Below are 21176 nucleotides of genomic sequence, written 5' to 3'. Positions count from 1 at the left end.
TTCTATAACGTCTGGCAGTTCTCTTTGATAATTTCCTGTTAAATAGTGTTCAGCTTCTTTTTTTCATCATATTTTTCAGCAAGTCCAATAATTCTCAGATTATCTCTTGTGGATCTATTTTCCAGGTCTATTGTTTTCCCCAAGAAGGTATTTAACATTTTTTCCATTGTTTCATTTTTTGTTTGTTTGTTTTACTTGACTGATTCTTAGTATCTTCTCGAGTCATTAAATTTCATTTGTTCAATTCTGATTTTTAATGAATTATTTTCTTATTTTAATGAATTATTTTCCAACTGAGTTTTAAGTGAGTTGTTTTGTTCTATGGAATTTTTTTCCATTTCCCCAATTTTATTTTTAGAGAGCTATTTTCTTTTTCCAATTCATTAATTCTGTTTTCCTTGGAGTTGTTTACCTTTTCCAATTCACTAATTCTATTTTTCAAGGCTTTGATTTCTTTATCCACTCTATCTTTAAATGAATGGGATGACTTATCCAGACTCCCTTGCCAAGCTTCCCTTTCCTTTTCTCATTTTTCTTCTAGCTCTCTTGTGAGAGCCTTTTTAATTTCTTCTATGAGAGCCTTGTGTGTTGAGGACCAGCTCATATCCCCTTTTGGGGATTCATCTGGAGACAGTCTGTTTTTAGTCTCCTCAGGGTTTAAAGTCTGCTCTCTATCCATATAGAAGCTATCAGTAGTTAAGAGTCCATTTTAATTTTTTGCTCATTTTGTCAAAGAATAATCAAAGAAAACAAACTAACAAAAAAAATGCAGTCTGCTTTTTGGGGGACGAAAAGGGGGGTTGGATGGTATTACTGAGCTTCCTCTACAGACTATAGGGGCAGGAGTGAGGCACTAGCAGGACAGCAATAGCTGTGCTGTGTCTGCGCTCTGAGACTCTGAGAGCTTGCTGTGAAACACTCTGGGTGGGTGTGGCCAGGTCCTGAGACCCTAGCTTTTTGGGGTTATAATTTTTACCCCCTGTGTTTATAGATTCTCTGGTGGTCTACTGACTTGCTGCCAGGGCAAAATAGCCACACTATATTAAAGTTCTCCCCACAGAAATGGCTGAGATCACACACCATTCCCCTCACATCTGCTTAGTATGAGCTGCCTTCTGTACTCTCACTGCCTGCCTGCCTTCAGTCTGCGCCTGATCTGTCCCCACCCTTGAGCACAAAAAGACCTTTTCCAGCAAATTTTGAAGATATCATCTGTTGGTGATTATTTGTGTTTTTTCCCAGTCAAGCACTTGACTTGATACCTTGTCATGAAATAAAGTATTCCGAGAGCAAAGACGGAGCTTAAATAGATGTGTGTGTCCTCTCCACCATCTTGACCAGAAGTCAATTATAGTAAATTTAAAACATTTTACATAAACGCACCTTATGCAGCCAGGACTAGAAAATAAGCAGAAAAAGGAGGGGGAAAATTTTTATAGCAAGTTTTTCTGATAAAGACCTTATTTCTCAGATTTGTAGAGAACTGAGTCAAATTTGTAAGAACAAAACCATCCTTTGATAAATGGCCAACAGAAATAAAATAGCAGTTTTTAGAAAAAGAAGTCAAAGCTATTTATAATTGTATTTTAAAATGCTCTAAGTGACTAATAATTAGAGAAATGCAAATTAAAGCAATTCTGAAGTATCATTTCACACCTATCAGATTAGCTAATATAACAGAAAAGGAAAATGTCAAATGTTGGAGGGATTGCAGAAAAATTGAGACAGGAATTAACTGTCTGTGGAGTTGTGAGTAAATCCAGCTATTCAGGAGAACAATTCTGAACCATGCCCAAAGGGCTATAAAACTGTTTATACATAACCTTTGACCCAGCAATATTATTACTAGATCTTTATCCCAAAGAGATCAAAGAAAGAGAGGAAAGATGTGTATATATATATATATATATATATATATATATATATATATATATATATATATATATATATATATATATATATAGGAGGTTGAGAAATGCACATCAATGGAGAATGGCTGAACAAGTTGTGGTAAATGATTGTAATGGGATACTTATTGTTCTATAAGAAATGATGAGCAGGAAGATTAAAAAAAAAAAACCTGGAAAGACTTATATGAACTGATACTGAGTGAAGTGAGCAGAACCAGGAGAGCATTGTACATAATAACAGCAATACAATAATAACAACAATGTTCAACTGTAAATGACTCAGCAAAGAAATGATACAATTATGAAGGACTTTTGATGAAAAAAGCTATGAATACATATTCAAAGAAAGAATTGAGAATCTGAATGCATATCAAGGCATTTGTTTAAACTTCCTATATTTTCTTGTGATTTGGCGGTCTTTTTGGTCTTTTTCTTTCAAACACACTATTATGGAAATTTGTTTTGCATTGTTTGCCTTCTCAGGAAGGGATGATAGAAGAGAAAGAATTGGAACTAAAAAATTTTTAAATGAATGTAATTTTAAAAATATATAAAAATGAAATAAAGTATGTGAAAAGGGAAAAAAAGAAAATAAAATTCAACAAATCATCAAATGCCTGGCAGAAAATGTCTAGGGATTTAGGAGTAGTCTCAGCTGGAATAGTCAGTTATATAACCAATCCTAAGTCAAAAAGTACCCCCAGTAGCAGCTGGGTAAGAAATAAGGAGATGTTTGAGGTGAGGTATCTCCTTAAATGAAGGCATGGACCCACCCTCCAATTAGAGAGGTAGAGGATAATGATGAGGTGGAATACCAATACTGATGAGACACTATCCCAATATTGAACTTACTGGGAGATGGTGGGGAAGTTAGAAAAGTCCCACAGTAGTGCAATAGAGTGTATTAAACTTCAAACCTGAATTTGGATTTAACATGCTCTTTAGAGTGTATTAAACTTCAAACCTGCATTTGGATTTAACATGCTCTTTTTGGAGTGGGGTTGTGCCAACCACATAGGTTGGTGAATGCAGTTATGATTTGTCAACTTACATCCTGGCCAAGCCAATATTTATTTCTAAACAGAAAAATGAAACAGACATTACTTGGCAGGAATCCTACTATATAGATATCAGTTCTTTCTATTCATGCTTTTTTCTTGATCACTGGAAAGCTGTGCAAGTAAACTACAATAAACCTTTAAAGACTTCTCACATACTACTTCAATTACAAGCAAACCTTAAAGGGCTCTAAAAAGAGAACCAGAATATTAATTCTAAAGAAAATTATATAATTCAATATCTAGAACAAATAATATTAGAAGAAATCCTTATTTGTTTAGCACATGAAATATGCAGTTAAGTAACCAGGGCAATAATTTATATTCAGTCTTTTTTCAGTCATGTCCAGCTCTTGATTTTGTTTGGAATTTCTTGGCAAAGATGTTGAAGTGGTTTGCCATTTCCTTCTCCAGCTCATTTTACAGTTGAGGAAAATGAGGCAAACGGAATGTGACTTGCCCAGAGGTCAGACTTCTAGTAAGTGTCTGAAACCAAATCTGAATTTACGAAGAAAAGTATTTCTAACTCCAGGCTAGGCAAACAGTAAGACTACCAATAACTCAGGGAACAGGTAGGTGGTGCAGTGAATGGAGAACCAGCCTTGAATTCAGGAGGACCAGAGTTCAAATCTGATCTCAGACACTTAACACTTCCTAGCTGTGTGACCCTGGGCAAGTCACCTAACCCCAGCCTCAAAAAACAAAACAAAACAAAAAAAAAACCCTACCAATAACTCATTTTTTCTTAAATTTCTCATTATCTACTTACTCTTTTCCTGTTGCCTACAGACATGCCCAAATCTTCCTGTTTTTAAAATATAACAAAAACTTCCCTTAACCCTGCCATTCCCTCAAGCCTTATATATCCCCTTTTCTCTATCAAATTTCTATATTCATCTACAGTTATCACCTTCATTTCCTCACTCTCAATGCCCTGTAATCAAGTTTTGGACATCACTCTTTTGTAACCAATCTCTCTTGGGTTAGCAACAATCTGCTTACTAAATCTTAAGAACTTTTTTTGGTCTTCTTTCTGAACCTCTCCAGAATACTCTCATCTCCCTGGCTTCTTTGACACAGCTCAGTCTTTGACACTGCTCCAGTCTGACCACTCTGCTAGATAATCATCCATCAGTTACCCTCAACAGTGGTACCCCAAAGCTATCTATCCTAGCTCCGCCTCTCTCCATTTACTCAGTGACTCATTGATTCCCATGGATTTAATAATAATTTCTATGCAGATGACTCCTAGTTTTATATTCCCTCACCCCTCTCCTGAATTCTCCATCCTGATGCTGACAGAATCAAAATATTCAAAACATAAGTGATTATTTTTCATTTCTAAATCTAACCTTTCCCCCATAGGCCGTCCAGGATTACAACCTCAAAACCATCCTTAACTCTTTCCTCTCCTTAATTCAGCGTGCATTTATTAAGCACCAACTATATTCCAGGCATTTGTACAAAGAGAGTCAAAAGACAATCTCTCATAGAGCTCACAATTTAATTGAAGAAACAAGGAAACAAACATACACAAACAAGTTACAGTCAAAAGGTGCCTCCATTTTTTCTCTTCTTTTATAATCTAGCTTCCAATCTTATCATTGCAAAATTGCTCTTTGCAAAGTTATTAATGATCGAATTGCCTAATCTAATGGCCTTTTTTCAGTTTTTACTCCTTGACCTCTCTTCAGCCTTTAACACTATTGATCATTCTTTCTTCCTTGTTATATGGTCTTTTCCTAGCTGTCTGACCACTCCTGTTTCTTTTGCTGAAACCTCCTCCAGGTCACACCCTCTAATTGCCGGTGTCCCTCAGAATATTGTCCAGGTCCTCTTCTCCCTCTATACTACTATTTCATCAGCTTCCATGGATTTAATTGCCACCTTTAATGCCAATTTAATTTAATTACCATATTGCTGATGATTCTCAGATCTACTTAACTTTCTGCTGACCTCCAACCTCATATCTTCAATTGCCTCTCAGACATCTCAAATTGAATGTCCAGTAAATATCAAACTCAAAATTTCTAAAATGAAACTCATCTTTGCCCCCGTAAACCCCTTTAATACCTACTCTATTATTGGAGAGGCTAGTACCATCCTTTCAGTCACTCAAAACCTACAAGTGATCCTCAATTCCTTTTCTTTTCTTTTTTTTTGAGGCTGAGGTTAAGTGACTTGCCCAGGGCCATACAGCTAGGAGGTGTTAAGTGTCTGAGACCAGATTTGCACTCGGGTCCTCCTGAATTCAGGGCTGGTGCTCTATCCATTGCACCACCTAGCTGCCCCAATCCTCAATTCCTTACTGTTACTCCACTAAATAACAAGGCCTGGCGATTTCACTTTGCAACATCTCTCAAATATGTCCCTTTCACTTCTCTGACACTGCCATCACTATAGTGCAGAGCCTCATCATCTCACACTTGGAATATTGCAATTCTCCATTTAATGACTAAAGTGATTTTCCTAAAGTGCAGGTCTCATCATGTCACCTCCTCACTCCCTCTCCCTAACATACCCTTAATAAACTCCTGTTCCTTCCTATTGTCTCCAGGAGCAAATACAAAATGTTCTTTGTGGAATTTAAAGTCTTTTATAATTTTTCCATGTCCACACTACCTTTCCAGTCTTCTTACATTTTATTTCCAAATACGTATTCTTTAATTCAGTGACACAATGACACTGACCTCCTGGTTGTTTCACAAACAAGACACTACATATCTCTGCTCCCAGCATTCTCTCTGGTTGTCCCTTATGCTCAAAATGATCTCCCTGCTCCATTCTGACTACTGACCTCTTTGACTTCCTTTAAGTACTAATGAAAATCTCATTTCCTACAGGAAGCCTTTCCCAAACCTTATTAATTCTAGTGCCTTCTCTTTTAAGGGGCCTGGGAGAATGGTAGTATCTCTGACAGTTATAAAGAAGGGAGGTGGTTATAGGGGGAAAGATGAGTTCAGTTTGGGACATATTAAATTTGTCTCCTGGACAGACAGTTTGAGATTGGCTAGGACTGGAGGTGCAGATACAAGATTGAATGTCAACAGAAAGGTTAAGGCATTATAGGTAGACACAACAATCACTGGCACAGAGATGAAAATTAAATCCATGGAAGCTGATGTGACTACCATATGAAGTTGTTTTTAATGTAAAAAAAAAATCTTGTCTCCTCCTGTATTGGAGGTCCAATACCAAAGCTGAAGGCAATTGGTCCTAATTTGTTATGCAATTGGCATGCATTGCTTAATATATCAACTTGTTCAGAAGCTGGAACCATTGTTTCCTCAGTCAATTCATCTTTCATCCACCACAAGAGGAGTGAAAATGAAAGCACTTAGAGTAGATACTTTCTCAAGAAGCTGAGTCATAATGGCAGAAGAGATATACATTAATACTTACTGAGCCTAAAAGGATCAAATGGGGTTTTAGGAATCTGAAGAAGATAATGGCATTATATTATAGCAGTGGAGAAGGAACCAGTAGATAAGGAGAGATTGAAGATAAATGAGAGAGTGGGGATGACAGAGGGGGAAATCTGTTGGAAGATGGGATGGATTGGGATTGTTTGTGCAGGCACAAAGATTTGAACCAGGGCCAATCTCTTCATATGTGATGGGTGGGAGGAACAGTGGTAGAAGGCATATAAGTGATGAGGAAGTGGGGACAAAGCTCAGGAGCTCACAGCAAATTATAACTTTTTCTGTAAAATATGAGGCAAAATTTTCAGTTGAGAGAATGGGGAAAGGGGTTGCCATAAGAGGCTTAAGGATGAAAAGATTAAAAGCCAAGTGGAGAATTGAGATAGTGAGTGGATAAGAGAGGTATGGAAGGATTACCTAATTGCGTGAGGACTCAGTTGATGCTATGTACATATCTGCAGTGAACCTAGTCAGAATGATTGTAATCTTTTTCCATTCAAGACATATGTAGGAGCAAAGGTGATAGATAATGGGAGTGATCCAAAGCAGTGGCTTATCAGGGTACCATCAACAATATAAAGGGACCAAGGACTCAAAAAGAAAATGTAGAGCAGAACTGATTCACTAAAGGGTTGACAGGGAAAAAGAGGAAGAGTGGCTAAAGTAGTCGAGAACTAAAGATTTGAGGGATTAAAGGTTGTAGTGTGGATAGAATAAGATTGGTGAGGGAAGGTAGAGTGAGATGCAAAAAGTCAATAAATTATGGTCAAATAAAAGGATTTCAGAATTTCTTGGAACATGAAGGTGATGCAAAATGTGGGCTAAAGCAAGATCAAAGGTATAACTACCTTTGTGTGTGGGTGAGGTCAGCTGGAAAAGTAGATCATGGGAAATGAGTTTAAGAAACTGAATGGCTGGAGTATTTGAAACAGAGTCACTATATACAACATGTCCTCCAGCATGAAAGCAAGTCAGGAGAAAAAACATTTTGGGTCAGACACTGAACTTGAAGGAATGGAAGTAACTTAAGAAGTCTGTGGAAAACAAATACCAAAGTTTTGCAAAGAGGTAGAGATTAATGAATGATAGAGTAAGAGGAAAAACTAGAAGTGGCTTTTTTTTTTTTTTGAGGATACTCAAAATATTTCTGTCTCATAATTTCCTATTTGTAATGTGCTGTATCCTACTCATATCTAAGTGTTTTTCCAAAGTAATACTCATTTTCATATCTTCAGCAACTATTGTGTTCCACATCTAACAGGCATATTATATTGCCTTCACAAAACCCACTCTGCTACCTCATTGTGGCATGAAAAAAGACCCCAAGCTTTCAAAGTCTATGCAAGTAGAAGGATAGACCATATAACCCCACCAACAGACTTGTTTGCTTGGGAAAAAAACAAAAACAAAACTAGTCTTGCTAAACAGAGAAATGTTTACTGTGGGCCACTTAGTGATAAATTCCTTGACCATGATAGTATAAAAAAATCTTTCATTCTTTGTCAAAAATCATTTTCCTAAATCACAATTCTGGTAATATTGTCTCCTACTCAATATCATTGAAGCTTCTAGAATAACAATATAAACTCTTTAGTCTGGTTCCAAACTATCCTGCCTTATTTTTATATCATTTCCCACTCAACTAACCTCTATATTCCAGGCAAACTGAACTATTAATTATTCCCCTAAATTCAACATTCCTTCTCCAATCTCCAATTTATATATGCACAGTCTCCTATGCCTAGAACTCATACATTCACAAACGCTTGTCAGAATCAAGACGATTCAAGGATCAGTTCATGTGCCATCTTCTCTAGGAACCCTTCTTTATTCCTTTCCAATTTAATGTTCTACCCTCCAAAACTACACATATATATTATTGCAACTTACCCCACCTACCTCCAGCAGATGATTTCTTTGAAGGTAGAAACTCATTTTTGTCTCTGCATTTTCAGTGTGTAACACAGAGGCTGAACTGTTTGAAATGCTGATCCAATGCTTTTGAAAATACAAACACTGCTGTCTGCATACTTCTTTAGTATGTACAAAATTTGAATACTTTTACAAATTCTCTTTTTTCTGGGACTCACTTTTTAAATTAACCTGTATAAGCATGCAGAAATTCTTTGTTATTGACTTTTGAACTAGGATGTCAAACCTTTTTTGATTTTCTTTAAATATTAATAATAGCAATGTCAAAACATCAATTTCATTTCTACCTATATTTATATATGTATATATAGAGGACACTTTTTTTGAAGTCTCCTGGGTTTGTGAAGTTCAAATATTTTAAAATTCCCTTTCTATGAAGAGTTATCATAATGGCCCTGTTTTCCTGAGCTACATTATCCAAAACCTATGGATTTTCACTCCTTTTCTTGACAGTCACTTGTAGTTCCATGTCTGGCCCTTAGTATAGAATAATAATTTTACTGGGACAAGTGAAAAGACACTCACATAAATAATGCTCTAATAAAAATTTAATATCATAAAACAAATCAAAAACAGCAATTTTTTTTTTAAACCATTCACAATTAAAAGTGGAAAAAGACAAAATTATAAGGCAGCTATCCATGGAATGATTTCATGTTTACAAAGGATTGAGAAAAGAAGACATTTTAAAATCACTGTTCAAGCCTTTGAATTAGGGGAACACAATATTATCCCACAGAAATTCAACTTACTAGAAGATGCTGCCAGAAAAAAATAATTAGCCAATATTCTTCAGTTCAGCACTTGTATTATGCTGATTATACCTGGAGTTACCAAAATATTCTATGTTCCCCTCCCACAAATAATGTTCCCTTCCCACAAACTTCCTTCCAGATTTCCTGAGGCTGACATTAATAAGGTGAAGGAACAAAGATAGTAACATCACTGACTTGATTCACAGCATCTCTTTTTTTTTTTTTTTGGAAACAGTGAATATTGTAACTAGGCACATATTTAGCACTGTAAGGAAGATTCCTGTAAGAAAAATACAAAGGGTTTCTCCAATTCAGCAGTTCTCAATAAGTGTCCTAAGTCTCTCAGATTTATACACACAGTAAGCAGGAATGTTCTTTGGGGTTTGTGTTGAGACAGTCATCAAAATCCTGTGGTCAGCATCTCACTACCAACATGTTGTGTATTTCAGCTGCTTAAGATAGCCTGATGCTGGTGTGTTGTCCTTGCTAATTCTCATCTACTTAAAAGGGAAAAACCAGGCAGCGCATATCCAGGCTGGTGGGGAAAAAAGTTTTCTCTATTACCACAAGGAATGGATATTCTAAACGGCCATTTTTCCTCCTTTCCCAATTGACTAAAAACACAAAAATAGAGCAAAATGGCTGATGTAGTGAGCACAGAGTTAGGGGAAAAGGGGTGGGGGAAAGAAAAAGGAGCATGTAGCCTCTGAAGGTAGTGCATTTTCCAGTACTCAGTATTTCAGTGCAGAATCTCTGTCTACACTAAAACAACCTAACAATGGAAAATCAAAGCAGAACCAAATTGAACACCAAAGGATCAATACTTCAAAAAGAAGTAGCAATTCATATATAGCTACCTGAAAATACTTGATATAATTTTGATTCAAAGACTTTCATTTAAATTGCTAGTCAAAAGAAAATCTTGGATCTGAGCAAAGTCTCATACCATAAAGGGAGCCAGACTGCAACTAAAATGAACTTTGGCTACTGGTAGGAAAACAATGCTTTTCATCATGTATCTCTTTGGTAGCCTGAAATTCCATCCAAAATCATGGCAGCAACTTCCATATTGTCAATGATTTAATACCTATTATAGTAGTAAGGCATCCACATTTAAAGAGGCAGATCAAAGTAAGGAAAAAGAGAATTGAAATGTATCATTTAAGTTAAAATCATCATGACCTCTCCCCCAGTTAAGTGTCACATTAGTAGTCTGTCTTTCTTTCTTTCTTTTTTTTTAAACCAACAGATATTGGTTAAATTGCTCTGCTGCATGAAGTGTTTGAGCTCTACAAATTTATTATGGCTATTTTTATCTGCTGACCTTGAATGAAGACAAGGAATTCCTGGGTCAGAAAAACAAAAGTCTAAGAAGAACTACAGACAATGTTCTTAGGAGCTATTAAATCCTGACAAATGTTAAGATTGATGTTAAGGTTGAAGATAAAGGTAGATCTGGAAAAGTTTAATCCTTGTTCGTGTCCAAGGCCCTGCATAGCAAGATTCTAGCCAAACTCATAAAGATGATGGCAAGGCACTGCTGAAAGGGTCTTTGGCCAGCAGAGTAATGAATATCTATTCACTGCACAAGAGCTAGATGATAAAATTCCCATCCAAACCAAATACCAAAATTGTGCAATTTATCTGATAGCAAAAGTGCAATGTCAGATAGAATTGAAGGCAACCAAGTAATTTTGAAGGACAAGATGAGGCCTTATATCTATCTTGTCTGGCTAAGAAAGTCACATATTTTCTATATAATAGCTTCTGAATAGTTAAGTTCAAGTGATGCAAGGGGGATGGGGAGGAGATAAACTCAGTATTTGGTCTGCAGCCTGGAGGGCTCACAAATCCTCGTTATCTATAGCTAATAATAATTAATAATAATTAGCAAAGAAATCACAAGCATATTATAGCTTATGTGCCAAATATAATTTTATGGGATAAAAAATTTATTTCCTGGAGAAAATAATCTTGTTTCTCTTTAAATAATAACATGTTTGGATCTGGGATTAAAATTAAAAGTTAAAAATACAATAACATTTATTTTCCAGTCTTATCAAAGAATTAAGGGGTCTCCAAACATCCAGAGCACTGATATGGGAAATGTTAGGATTTGAGGTCAGAAACTCACTGAATACTTATTGAACAGTTACAACTTACTAAAAAAAAAGAAGTCCAGCATTTTAATTATTGTGTCAAATCTCCCATAAAAAGGTAAGTAATTTAAAGGTTTAGATAATTTTGCACTGTATGAAAATTACCTATCTGGAGGAAATGGGAATGGAGTAAGAGCTGAGATTCAACATAATCCAAAGAGTGGTTGTCCTGATGAAAACTAAATTCTGTAGAACTAATGAGCATCCCTACCACCGAACTGACTATGGAAAGAATGGGGAGAAGAAAAAGGGCACAATGTCTTTATGAAATTAAGAGGAAACTTTTATCTCAGAGGCAAATGTGGGAAAGATCAAGAGACATGATTTTAATTACAAGGAAAACACTTCTCATTTATGCTATATCATGACTTTTCCTTACCACAAGAGATGCTTACTTAAAGCATACTTAGCACTCTCAAGATGCACCATTTATTTTTACCATAGGGACTGCTGTTCTACTAACATTAATACTTTTTAAAAACAAGAAAACTCACAACATGGAATTCAAATTATTCTAACTTTAAAAATGATCCAGAGATCTCTCTCCTTAATATTCATAATTTGTTTAAAGTTTAGTATCTCTTCATTTCTAAAGATGCTCTGCAAATCTAAGTCCCTGGAGAGGACCTAAAGCTGTGCTGTTGCTCCACAGGAATCCCAGCTGAAGGCTAGGATTCTTTCAGGCGGAACTTGGAGAAAAATATTTTACAAGACTGTTCAGCTCAGTATAAGGAAATTTCCCTATATTTCATTTCCTGGGATTTTACCTTTTCCTGCAGAGAAGCAGAAGCAAGTATTTCATTGCTTACTAACCTGTGCTAACCCAGTTGTTTCCTCTTTGTGAACTCACTTACCATTTTCCTTTCTCTTTCAACAAACCCTAAATTAAATTACCTTTCAGCATTTAATTCAGGCATGGGACATAGATGTTATAAGCACCAGTGTCAAAACGGTGAAGACCAAGTTAAAAACAAAAGTGAGTTCAGAGATCCCTTAAACTAAAGAGGTCAATATGTGTTAATCCAAGTATAAAAAGATAAGTTCGGAATATTTTACCTCCAATAATTATTATTTTAAGGTGGGCAATTAAGTCTTCTACCTTGAAATCTAAATTTCATTTTTCCTGAGAAGACAGAAATCAAAACCCCAAAACTCAAATATGAAGGGATCTTTTAAAAAACATGAAATAACCAAAGGATTTATATAGTTACTTGTAATGTTTTTATATTACAAAGCATGTCTAGTACTCTGAGTTTTACATCACAATCCTCACTGGGCTTCTGAAATATTGGCGGAACTAGGCAAGGTAAGACAACAAACTGAGGAACTGAGCAGCTGTAATGTGCTATCCACATCAGATTTCTGAAAGACCAAGGATAGAGGCTGGGACCTGAACATTTAATGCTGGTGTCCAATTGACAAAATGAGTGGAATGAGGCAACCCCAAACCAGAGCAACCACTTCTAGACGGCTGAGTCCTTTTCCTCCAGCAGAGTCAGGCTTGTGACTGTGACCCAGTCCTCCCACTTCAGGGAGAACGTGTACTGTAGCAACATACAGAAATGTCCCAGCAGAGAAAAGCATGGCCACTCCAGTGGCATTGACCTCTGAAAGGGCTTCTTTGCTGCTCTGTGAAATATAAAACAAAATGAATGTTAATTAGAATTAGAATTAAATTTATGTAGTCAGACAAAAATCACAGTAAGAAACCAGAAATCCTTCATAATTAGCTCTCACTGAACCAAGTAACTAAATGATCATGGAATAAATTTCTAGTCATATTAAAGTTTCCAAAGCAGAATTTGGAAGCACACACTATACATAGTTTTTAAAAAACTACTTAAAACAAATTAATATATTTTAACTTTATGTTTACATAAATTTAAAGATTTTTAATGCTACTTTATCAACACAGAAATATTTATTCCAGAGTTATCACTGAATGAAACGCCCACTACAGAACTGTAGAGTTGTTTTTATTTTTTAATTTTAAAACAAAGACTTGTAGACTAGAATAATCAGCTAGGTGACAGAAAAGTCACAGTGGATGAAGAGCTAGACCTGAAGTCAGGAAGACTGGAGCTTAAATTTAGGGTCAGACACTTCCTAGATGTGTAACCCTAAATCATTTAATACTGTTTGCCTCAGTTTCCTCAAATGTAAAATGGGGATCCATAATAGCACCTACTTCTCAAGAGCTATGGTGAGGATAAAATGAGAGCTACGTAAAGCTCTAAATAAATGCTAACAATAATATTAATGCTACAGGTAAACTGAGTAAAACTTGCAGTGAAAATATTTTATTTCTCCTAAATATTACATATAACTATAAAAGAACGTGGCCCAGCAAATGATCTTATCCACTATTGTAAAACTATTTGTTTTCCTTAAATAAGAGTCATGCCTTTATCCTTCTCTTGGTGGCTCTCTTAATCTTGCTTTCTTAGACCAAAAGGACTTCTTTAATAATTGTAAAAGTATCTCAACTATCTATCTTAACTATCAGTATCTAGTCATCATTTCCATCCTTGAAAAGGGAGATTTTTTCATTATGGTAACAAATGCTGCTTAGTTGCATTATAAATATTTTCCATTGAATAATTCCTTCTTTCTCTACTTTTGCCTTTCTTATGAAAGCTTTTATTGATCTATCCTGAATTGCCATAGAATGCTGCTGATAGGTTCTTAACAGTATACTTTAAGTAGGCCTTAAGAGGTATAGTAATCTAATTTGTATTCTGAGAAATTGAAGATGCTACAAGGTTGAACACTCCATCTTAATATGCCAATACATCTTTTTTCCAGTTTGACCACAAGTTATTTGACACTCCTCCAAACTCCCACCTCTTTCCCCCTAGTAGCAGCAGATTAAATTGATAAATGAGATTCTCCCTGGTTTATCCAAGAACACAGGCTATAAAATTCTCACAAAATACAGTTTAATTACAGACAAAATTTCTCTTCCATGCAAGAATTTTTAAAAAACTCTAAAACACTAAAGGAAAAGTCATAAACAATGAGAATACTAAGATTGATGAAAGTTTAATAATAGTTTTTGGACTACAAGCTGTTGTTTATGGAACAGATATAGTGACAGACACAAGGGCTGGACATGTGATTTTAGAAGAGGAAGCTTCTTTTATCAATACGATACTTTCTTTGTAAACTTTTTAGTTTTTAGTTTTAGAGAGTAGTTAACAGAATGGCTTGCCTTGGTGAAGGGAATATATATATGATTCCCAGAAGTCCAATCAACAAGAATCCAATCAACTAGAACTTTTAATTAATTACCCAGCTGTATCCACCACTCCAAAAGAAACCTATACTTTTCTTTCAGGAGGGGGGGGGGAAGGGGGGAGGAAAGAAGCAAATAACTGAACAAGATTATAGAAAAGATTCCAATCAAATCAAACTAAACACCAAGCTTTCCAAGGCCCCTGGGTTCAGTAAACACTAAGCTCAATCATCTACTCTATCAAATAAAGATCTAAGTATTTCATCATATTGTTAATAAGGGAGAGGAGGGGAAGAGAAGACAGACTAAAAATTATTAAGGTAATACTAAGTTATAAAGCATATTGAGTTACATATTTAAGACCTCTATCCTGTAAGAATAATGAAGATCTAATATTCTTTACTCTCTGCTGCTAAGGTCCATCAATTTCATCTTTGCCATTATTCTCAAAATAGTGTCTCCTCTGACAATGGCATTAATAGTGAAGGCTCTCATCACCTCATTCCTGGATTATTAGAATAGCCTGCCAGTGAATCTGCCTGCCTTAAATTTCTCTCCACTCCAATCTATCCTCCATTCAGCCACTAAAGTGATTTTCCTAAAGTGTAGATTTGATCATGTCACCCCCCCCCACTCAAAAATCTCTAGTGGCTTCCTATTGTTTCCAGGAGCTCTGATACTTAACACCCTTCATATCCTTATGATATAAACACCCCTTCAATCTCTTTACTTACACTTTACTTCCTGACACATAATTTTCGATCCTTTAACACTGACCTCCTGGAGGTTCCACAAACAAGATTTTCTATTTTTCTATCTTTCAACTCCAAGCATTTTCTCTGGCTGTTCCCCATACCTGCTCTGTTTCTTGGCTTCCCTGGAAGCTGCTGTTTCTCTTAATTTTAGTCTCTTTCTTCTGTTAATTATTTCCGATTTATCCTGTATACAGCTTGCTTGTATATAACTGATATTTTTGTTTGCTTCTTATCTCTCCTATTAACATTGTGAGCTCCTTGAGGTCAGGGACTGTCTTCGGTCTCTTTCCATATCCTGCTAACAGGCACTTAATAAATATTTATCGACTGATTAAAGCACTATATTAATGTGAATTATTCTTATTTTAATTTTAAATTTTGTTTATTTTATTGAAAAAGAAAAACAGAATGAGAAAAAAGAAAAATAGAAAAGGAATACAAAACAAAATAAAAAACCAAAAGAGAACATTATCATGTGCTCAGCAGAACATCAGGGAGGATTCAAAATATATAACAAATTACCAGTTCAACAAAGTACACATATTAATAGAAGAAATTATATTCATGTGTCCATTTTTCTTTACTTTCTTATAAATTTTGTTCTCTGCTAAGCATCTTTTTACTTTCTTCTTTTTCCTTCTCTTTTATCCCCCCCCCCCAGAAATCTATAGTTAAGAAAGGATACATTTATGTATTCATATGTAGATATACACATACACATACATCCACACCTGCCCTCCCTCTCACATATCTTTCCTATGCCTGCTGACTCTTTGCTTTAATTCTGCTCCTTAACTTGTCTATTAATCTCTCCCACTCATGGGTCCATTTGTTCTTACCTTATTCCCTCATCCTTGCCTCTCTGTCCTTCCATGCCTCCCCCACCTTATTTCTTTAGATTTTGGAGGGTGCTATACCCTTCATGGTATATATGTAGTGTTACCTATTTAACCCATTCTCTATATGACTAAGGTTTTCAGAACTATGAGTCCTCCTTCTCCCTCTAATACCACTGTGTCTATTCTGCTCCTCACCTCATTTAAATAACATGATTATTTTTACCTTAACTCTGCCTCAATCTTTCTTTTGAACTACCTATTGTTGATGTCAATTTTAAACATGATATACATTTCTCATCTAAAAAAACATACACCATTTATTCATGCTGAGTTCCTTGAAATTGATCTTGAATATTGGTTCTTATAATGTTAAATTTTCTATGTAGTTCAGTTTTACTTGATAGAAAGTCCTGAAAATTTGCAAGTTCATTGAATGTCCATTTTTTTCTCATTCAATATTATATTAAGTAACTTTACTGGATATGATTATTTTTGGTTGTAGGTCCAGTTGCTTTGTGGTCTTTTACTGTGGCTGTTGATTAAGTCCCATATAATTCTAATTGAGGCTCCAGCATATTTGAAATGTTTTTTCCTTGTTTCTTGCAAAATTTTCTCTGACAATAATATTCCTGTATTTTCCATAAAGGATCTCTTTGAGGTAGTGATCAGTGGATTTTTTTCTATTTCTTCTTTCCCCTCATGTCTACCACTCCAAGACAATTTTCTTGGATTATTTCTTGCATTATTGCATCAAGGTTCTTTTTTTAGTCACAACTTTCAGCTAGTGCAATTATTCTTACATTTTTTCCTCTTGGCCTATTCTCCAAATCTGTTATTTTTCTTACAAGATGTTTCACATCCTGTTCTATTTTTTCATTCTTTAAAATTTGTTTTGTTATTTCTTGGTCTCTCATTGCTTCACTGGCTTCCCCTTATCCAATTCTAATTTTCAAAGAGTTATTTTCATTATCGAGACTGTATCTCCTTTTTTAGTTGATGAACTCCCCCCCTCCATAATCTTCTAGTTTTTCTTGGTTGTTATTATTATTATTATTAGTTTTTCTTATCTCATTTGACTTTTAAATTCTTTTTTGAGTTCTATAAAATTTTCCCCGGGCAGGGAGCCATTTCCCATTTCTTACTCTCTGGGACAGCTCTTTTTATTTCAGTGGCCGCTTCTGAAGAGGACTCCTGGTATTCCCTATTTCTATAGTTTTTCTATGGTAGGGTTCTTCTTTGCTGGTTCATTTTTCCCCCCATAAGACACATTAAAATGTAAACATCTTTAATCATGGGGTAGGGGGAAATGGTGCCTCAAGTTTTACTTGAGCTCTCCACTCTGACCTAGAACCTCTAACCAAGAGCTCCACTTTCTAGCACATATACTAAGACTCTGCCCCACTGCCTGTGCATTCACCTGGTACTGTTTCCTTCTCACCCAGAGCTTTGTTCCTGCAGCATTGGTAGCATTCCCAATCAACCAAGGTTCACTTGGGTCTTCCTAGACTCAGACCCCCTACTCCTTACACTGTCCATAAGTTTCTGTGGCTCCCCATTTGATGTTTTTCTGGAGCTAGCCTGGAGAAGTTTGCACTTCAAAGAGATTAATCTTTGGCTTGAAGTTGGTCTTCAAATCTTCTAGGGTTGTACCTGGAGGATCTCTGTTCTACCCCAAGTCTTCTTGATTTTTCACCAGTGTAATTGCCCTGAGACACAAATTTGTTCTATTGATGGGGAAAATCTGGAGAGCTTGCAATTTGCCAAGATATTCTATCACCTTTCCATAATTCTCCAGTGAATTATTATTATTAAAGACTATGTTTCCAGGTCTTAGTTCTGACCAGGTAATTTAACTGAAAAATTACTCCTTGGAAAATTTAATGCAGTATAATCATAGTTTGCAAATCTTCCTATAACTGCTGAAGTAAGGTAATAAAAGAATCATATTCTTTCATCTGGAAAACAATTTTCCATAATGAGAAGTAGAAAGAAGATGTACTTACCTTACTTAGCCCTAAGTATGTCACCATGGCCATAACAGGTGCTGCCAGTGCAAAGACCAACAAATGCTTTCTGATTCGGTTTCGTTCCAGTCCAGCATGCATTAAGAAGGAAACCAGGCCAAAGGCAGCTGGTGCCTGGAAGAAAAATTCTAGTTACCTACTAGAAATTTTATTTCTCCGAAGTTCTGAAGTTTTTGCATGACCTCTGACAAACATAGCTTTTCCATCTGATGGGACAAATAGGAATGATTATTAATTTTTTTCATTAATTAACTTAAATAAATCAATAGTTATCCCTTCCACATTGAGAGGATTAGAATCATAGCATCTCTGTGATCTGGAAAATCTGAATAAAATGTTTTGGCCTTCCTTTAGTACCAGAGAAGTGTTTCAGTTTCACAGATAAATTTAATGAATTTCTGAGTTTCTAAACTTTTTTCTGTGTTGTCTGCTGGCATTTGTGTGTAATCTGAGGCTTTTGCAAAACTTCCCCCACATTCCCCACTTAATTTCTTTTTTTTTCCCATTTCTAAATGCTTTTTATTTTTATTTATGAAACAAAACAAGCATTTCTATAACATAGTGCAATAAAAAAGATGACTGTATATGGAACTGCAAATCTATTATATCTAATTTGCTATGCCTTTCTTTTTTTTTTTCTTATAGCTTTTTATTTACAAAACATATGCATGGGTAATTTTTCAACATTGACCCTTGCAAAATCTCCTGTTCCAACTTTTCCCCTCTTTCCCCCCTCCCCTCCCCTAGAAGGCAAGTAGTCTAATACATGTTAAATATGTTAAATCCAATATATGTAGGCATAATTATGCAATTATCTTGCTGCACAAGAAAAATCGGATCTAGAAAGAAAGAAAAAGCTGAGAATGAAAACAAAAATGCAAGCAAAGGATAACAGAAAGAGGGGAAATGCTATATTTCCCACTTAGTTTCTTACACTGATTCATTATATATTGAAACCACAATGGGGAAAGTTACAATGTAGAAGGGATAACTATAGTTACTAAGCAAGTTTAGTTATTTGATATAATTTTAAAATATAAGTATTAAAAGTTGCCATGATACTGAACAAAATTAAAGATTATATAACCTTTTTACAATTTTCTAACAAATAATGGCCATCCCCAAAAGAATCCCTATCATTTCAGCTCTACTATTGCACTTAAGTTTCACAAATCAGAATAATTAATGTTCCCTGGCAAAGTAATTTTAAATATAAACTCATTTGATATCAAATCTCACCCCAAATACTTACCTTATGTAGCATTATTGCCACAAATACAATTAGCTGGACACTAGTTTGTGAAGTAGAAGCTGCTGCTCCCAAAGCAACACCATCAGCTGAGTATATAAAAATGAAACAGAAAAATATTCAAGTGCATAAATCAGTCCAAAGATTATTCATGAAATGAGTAACTAAAAGAAAGACTTTTATTTATTTTATTTTACATTTGGAAAACAAAGTTAGGCAGCCAGAACTTTAAATTCTTTATTTCATCAGAAGAATATCTCTCATTGATCCTTAAACATTAAATCAGTACATTCTTTATATGTATGTACATGTATATTTATTTATCTTTTTATATATGACCTAAAGTGTATATCAAATGGAATTAGTTTCCATTTTTTCAAAATGAGTTTGTCAAATTGAAAAGCTCTAATGTGAAGATTCTCAAATGAGCCCTCTCTTATCACCTGCTAGGAAGGGCTTTACTGTAACTCGCTATTTCAAAAGATTCCCACTCTATTGTTAAAAGTTACGGTTTGAAAGTAGTTATCAGGAAAAACCTGGAATGAAGTAGTATCAGACTTTCATTCTGGAGCATTCCCCAACAATACCTAAATCTCATAGCTAAGTCTTTGTTGAGAACTAATTTTGATGTATCATGCTGAAATACATGGAAGCTTTTGTGCATCTTTCTAGGGTAAGCAGGTGGAGGACCTGAAGAAAAAGGTGAAGGGAGAAAGAACTTGTAGGTCTTTGTACATGATTTAGATGGCAGTTTCTGATAAACAGAGTAATTTCTAATGTTTGCCCATGAGCATGTCAGTTTATTTTACAGATGGAAAAATAAAATCAGGGAACCAGAACTCCACATTCTTTATTTCACCAAAAGAATATCTCACTTATCGATCCTTTAAAATTATATTCTGTATGTGTATGTAAACTGAATATTAACAAACGGAAAACTCGGTCAGTAATCCCATTGGTATTCCATTTACACATAGGAGTTTGGGGTTCAATCCTCCTACCTGCAGCATGAACTACAAGGCCCAATGTGGTAGTGATTTTGGAATTGTTGGATCGAACTGCTTCTGGATCTGAAATTAAAATGAGAATGGCATTTCTTAAGGAAGATGAACTACGAACTGATATAATGTTGGTTTAGAGATAAAAATAAATATTTGTGAGAGGAACTAATTAGATTCTTTCTTATAATATGGAAGAAAGAGCATACAATATTAGTTATGATACTTATTAGAAGATTTGAGTTAAGTTCGCATTCCAAAACTAAATTAAATGTGTAACATAAGCAAGGTACTTCATACTTCTTTCAGAAACCAGACTTTTCCTACCTATAAAAAAGGAATAATAGTATTTGTAGTACCTATTTTGCACATTGTGAAGAAAGTACTCTGTAACCTTAAGACACTATTTGTTTCCACTGAGTCCTTTAAAAAAATTCTGAAATGTCTTTCTTAAAATACACAGACACAATCCCATCTCTCTTCTTTTGATAATGAAACTCTTCAAGTAAGACATTTCATTAAGAGCTTCTACTTTACTTTTTCTTCCTTAAAAATGTGTTCTCTCACCATTCTTTTCAAAATAGGGTCACCAATGCTCACAAACAATTATTTAAATGTTTTCATTTTTTGGGATTGTTTTTCTATTTCTAATATTTCTTTAGAATCAAAGAATGTTAGAAAACTATATGGTTTTAATCACAAGTTTCTATGTCGTACTGGCTCTAACTAATCTCATGTGCTATTTTTACTCCAACCCCTATTAGCATTCCTAATGCTAAACATCTTTCTTTTTCACTTTAAGAAGGTTCACTGTTTCAATCTTAATTTCATTTATATCTA

General features: G+C 35.1%; 1 protein-coding gene across 3 annotated transcripts in view; it reads right to left on the bottom strand.

Annotated features, from left to right (window-relative positions):
- Nucleotides 1-10295: 10295 nt before the first annotated feature.
- The window catches only part of SLC39A9 (solute carrier family 39 member 9), a 36361-nt gene continuing 25480 nt past the window's right edge, over nt 10296-21176 (bottom strand). For 2 of the 3 annotated variants that reach the window (XM_074290481.1, XM_074290479.1), the window contains exons 4-7: nt 20340-20408; nt 19342-19427; nt 18069-18203; nt 10296-12865 (exon numbers count right to left, since the gene is read on the bottom strand). In XM_074290481.1, the coding sequence (XP_074146582.1) occupies nt 12635-12865; nt 18069-18203; nt 19342-19427; nt 20340-20408 (521 nt within the window). In that variant the 3' untranslated portion in view covers nt 10296-12634. Of the gene's footprint in view, nt 12866-15373; nt 15522-18068; nt 18204-19341; nt 19428-20339; nt 20409-21176 lie in introns of those variants that run through there. The other variant, XM_074290480.1, reaches the window with a different exon arrangement.

Source organism: Sminthopsis crassicaudata, chromosome 2 (genome assembly GCF_048593235.1).
Source record: "Sminthopsis crassicaudata isolate SCR6 chromosome 2, ASM4859323v1, whole genome shotgun sequence".
NCBI lineage: Eukaryota > Metazoa > Chordata > Mammalia > Dasyuromorphia > Dasyuridae > Sminthopsis > Sminthopsis crassicaudata.
The sequence above is the reverse complement of the archived record's forward strand: the minus strand, read 5'-3'. Positions and strand labels throughout refer to the sequence as shown.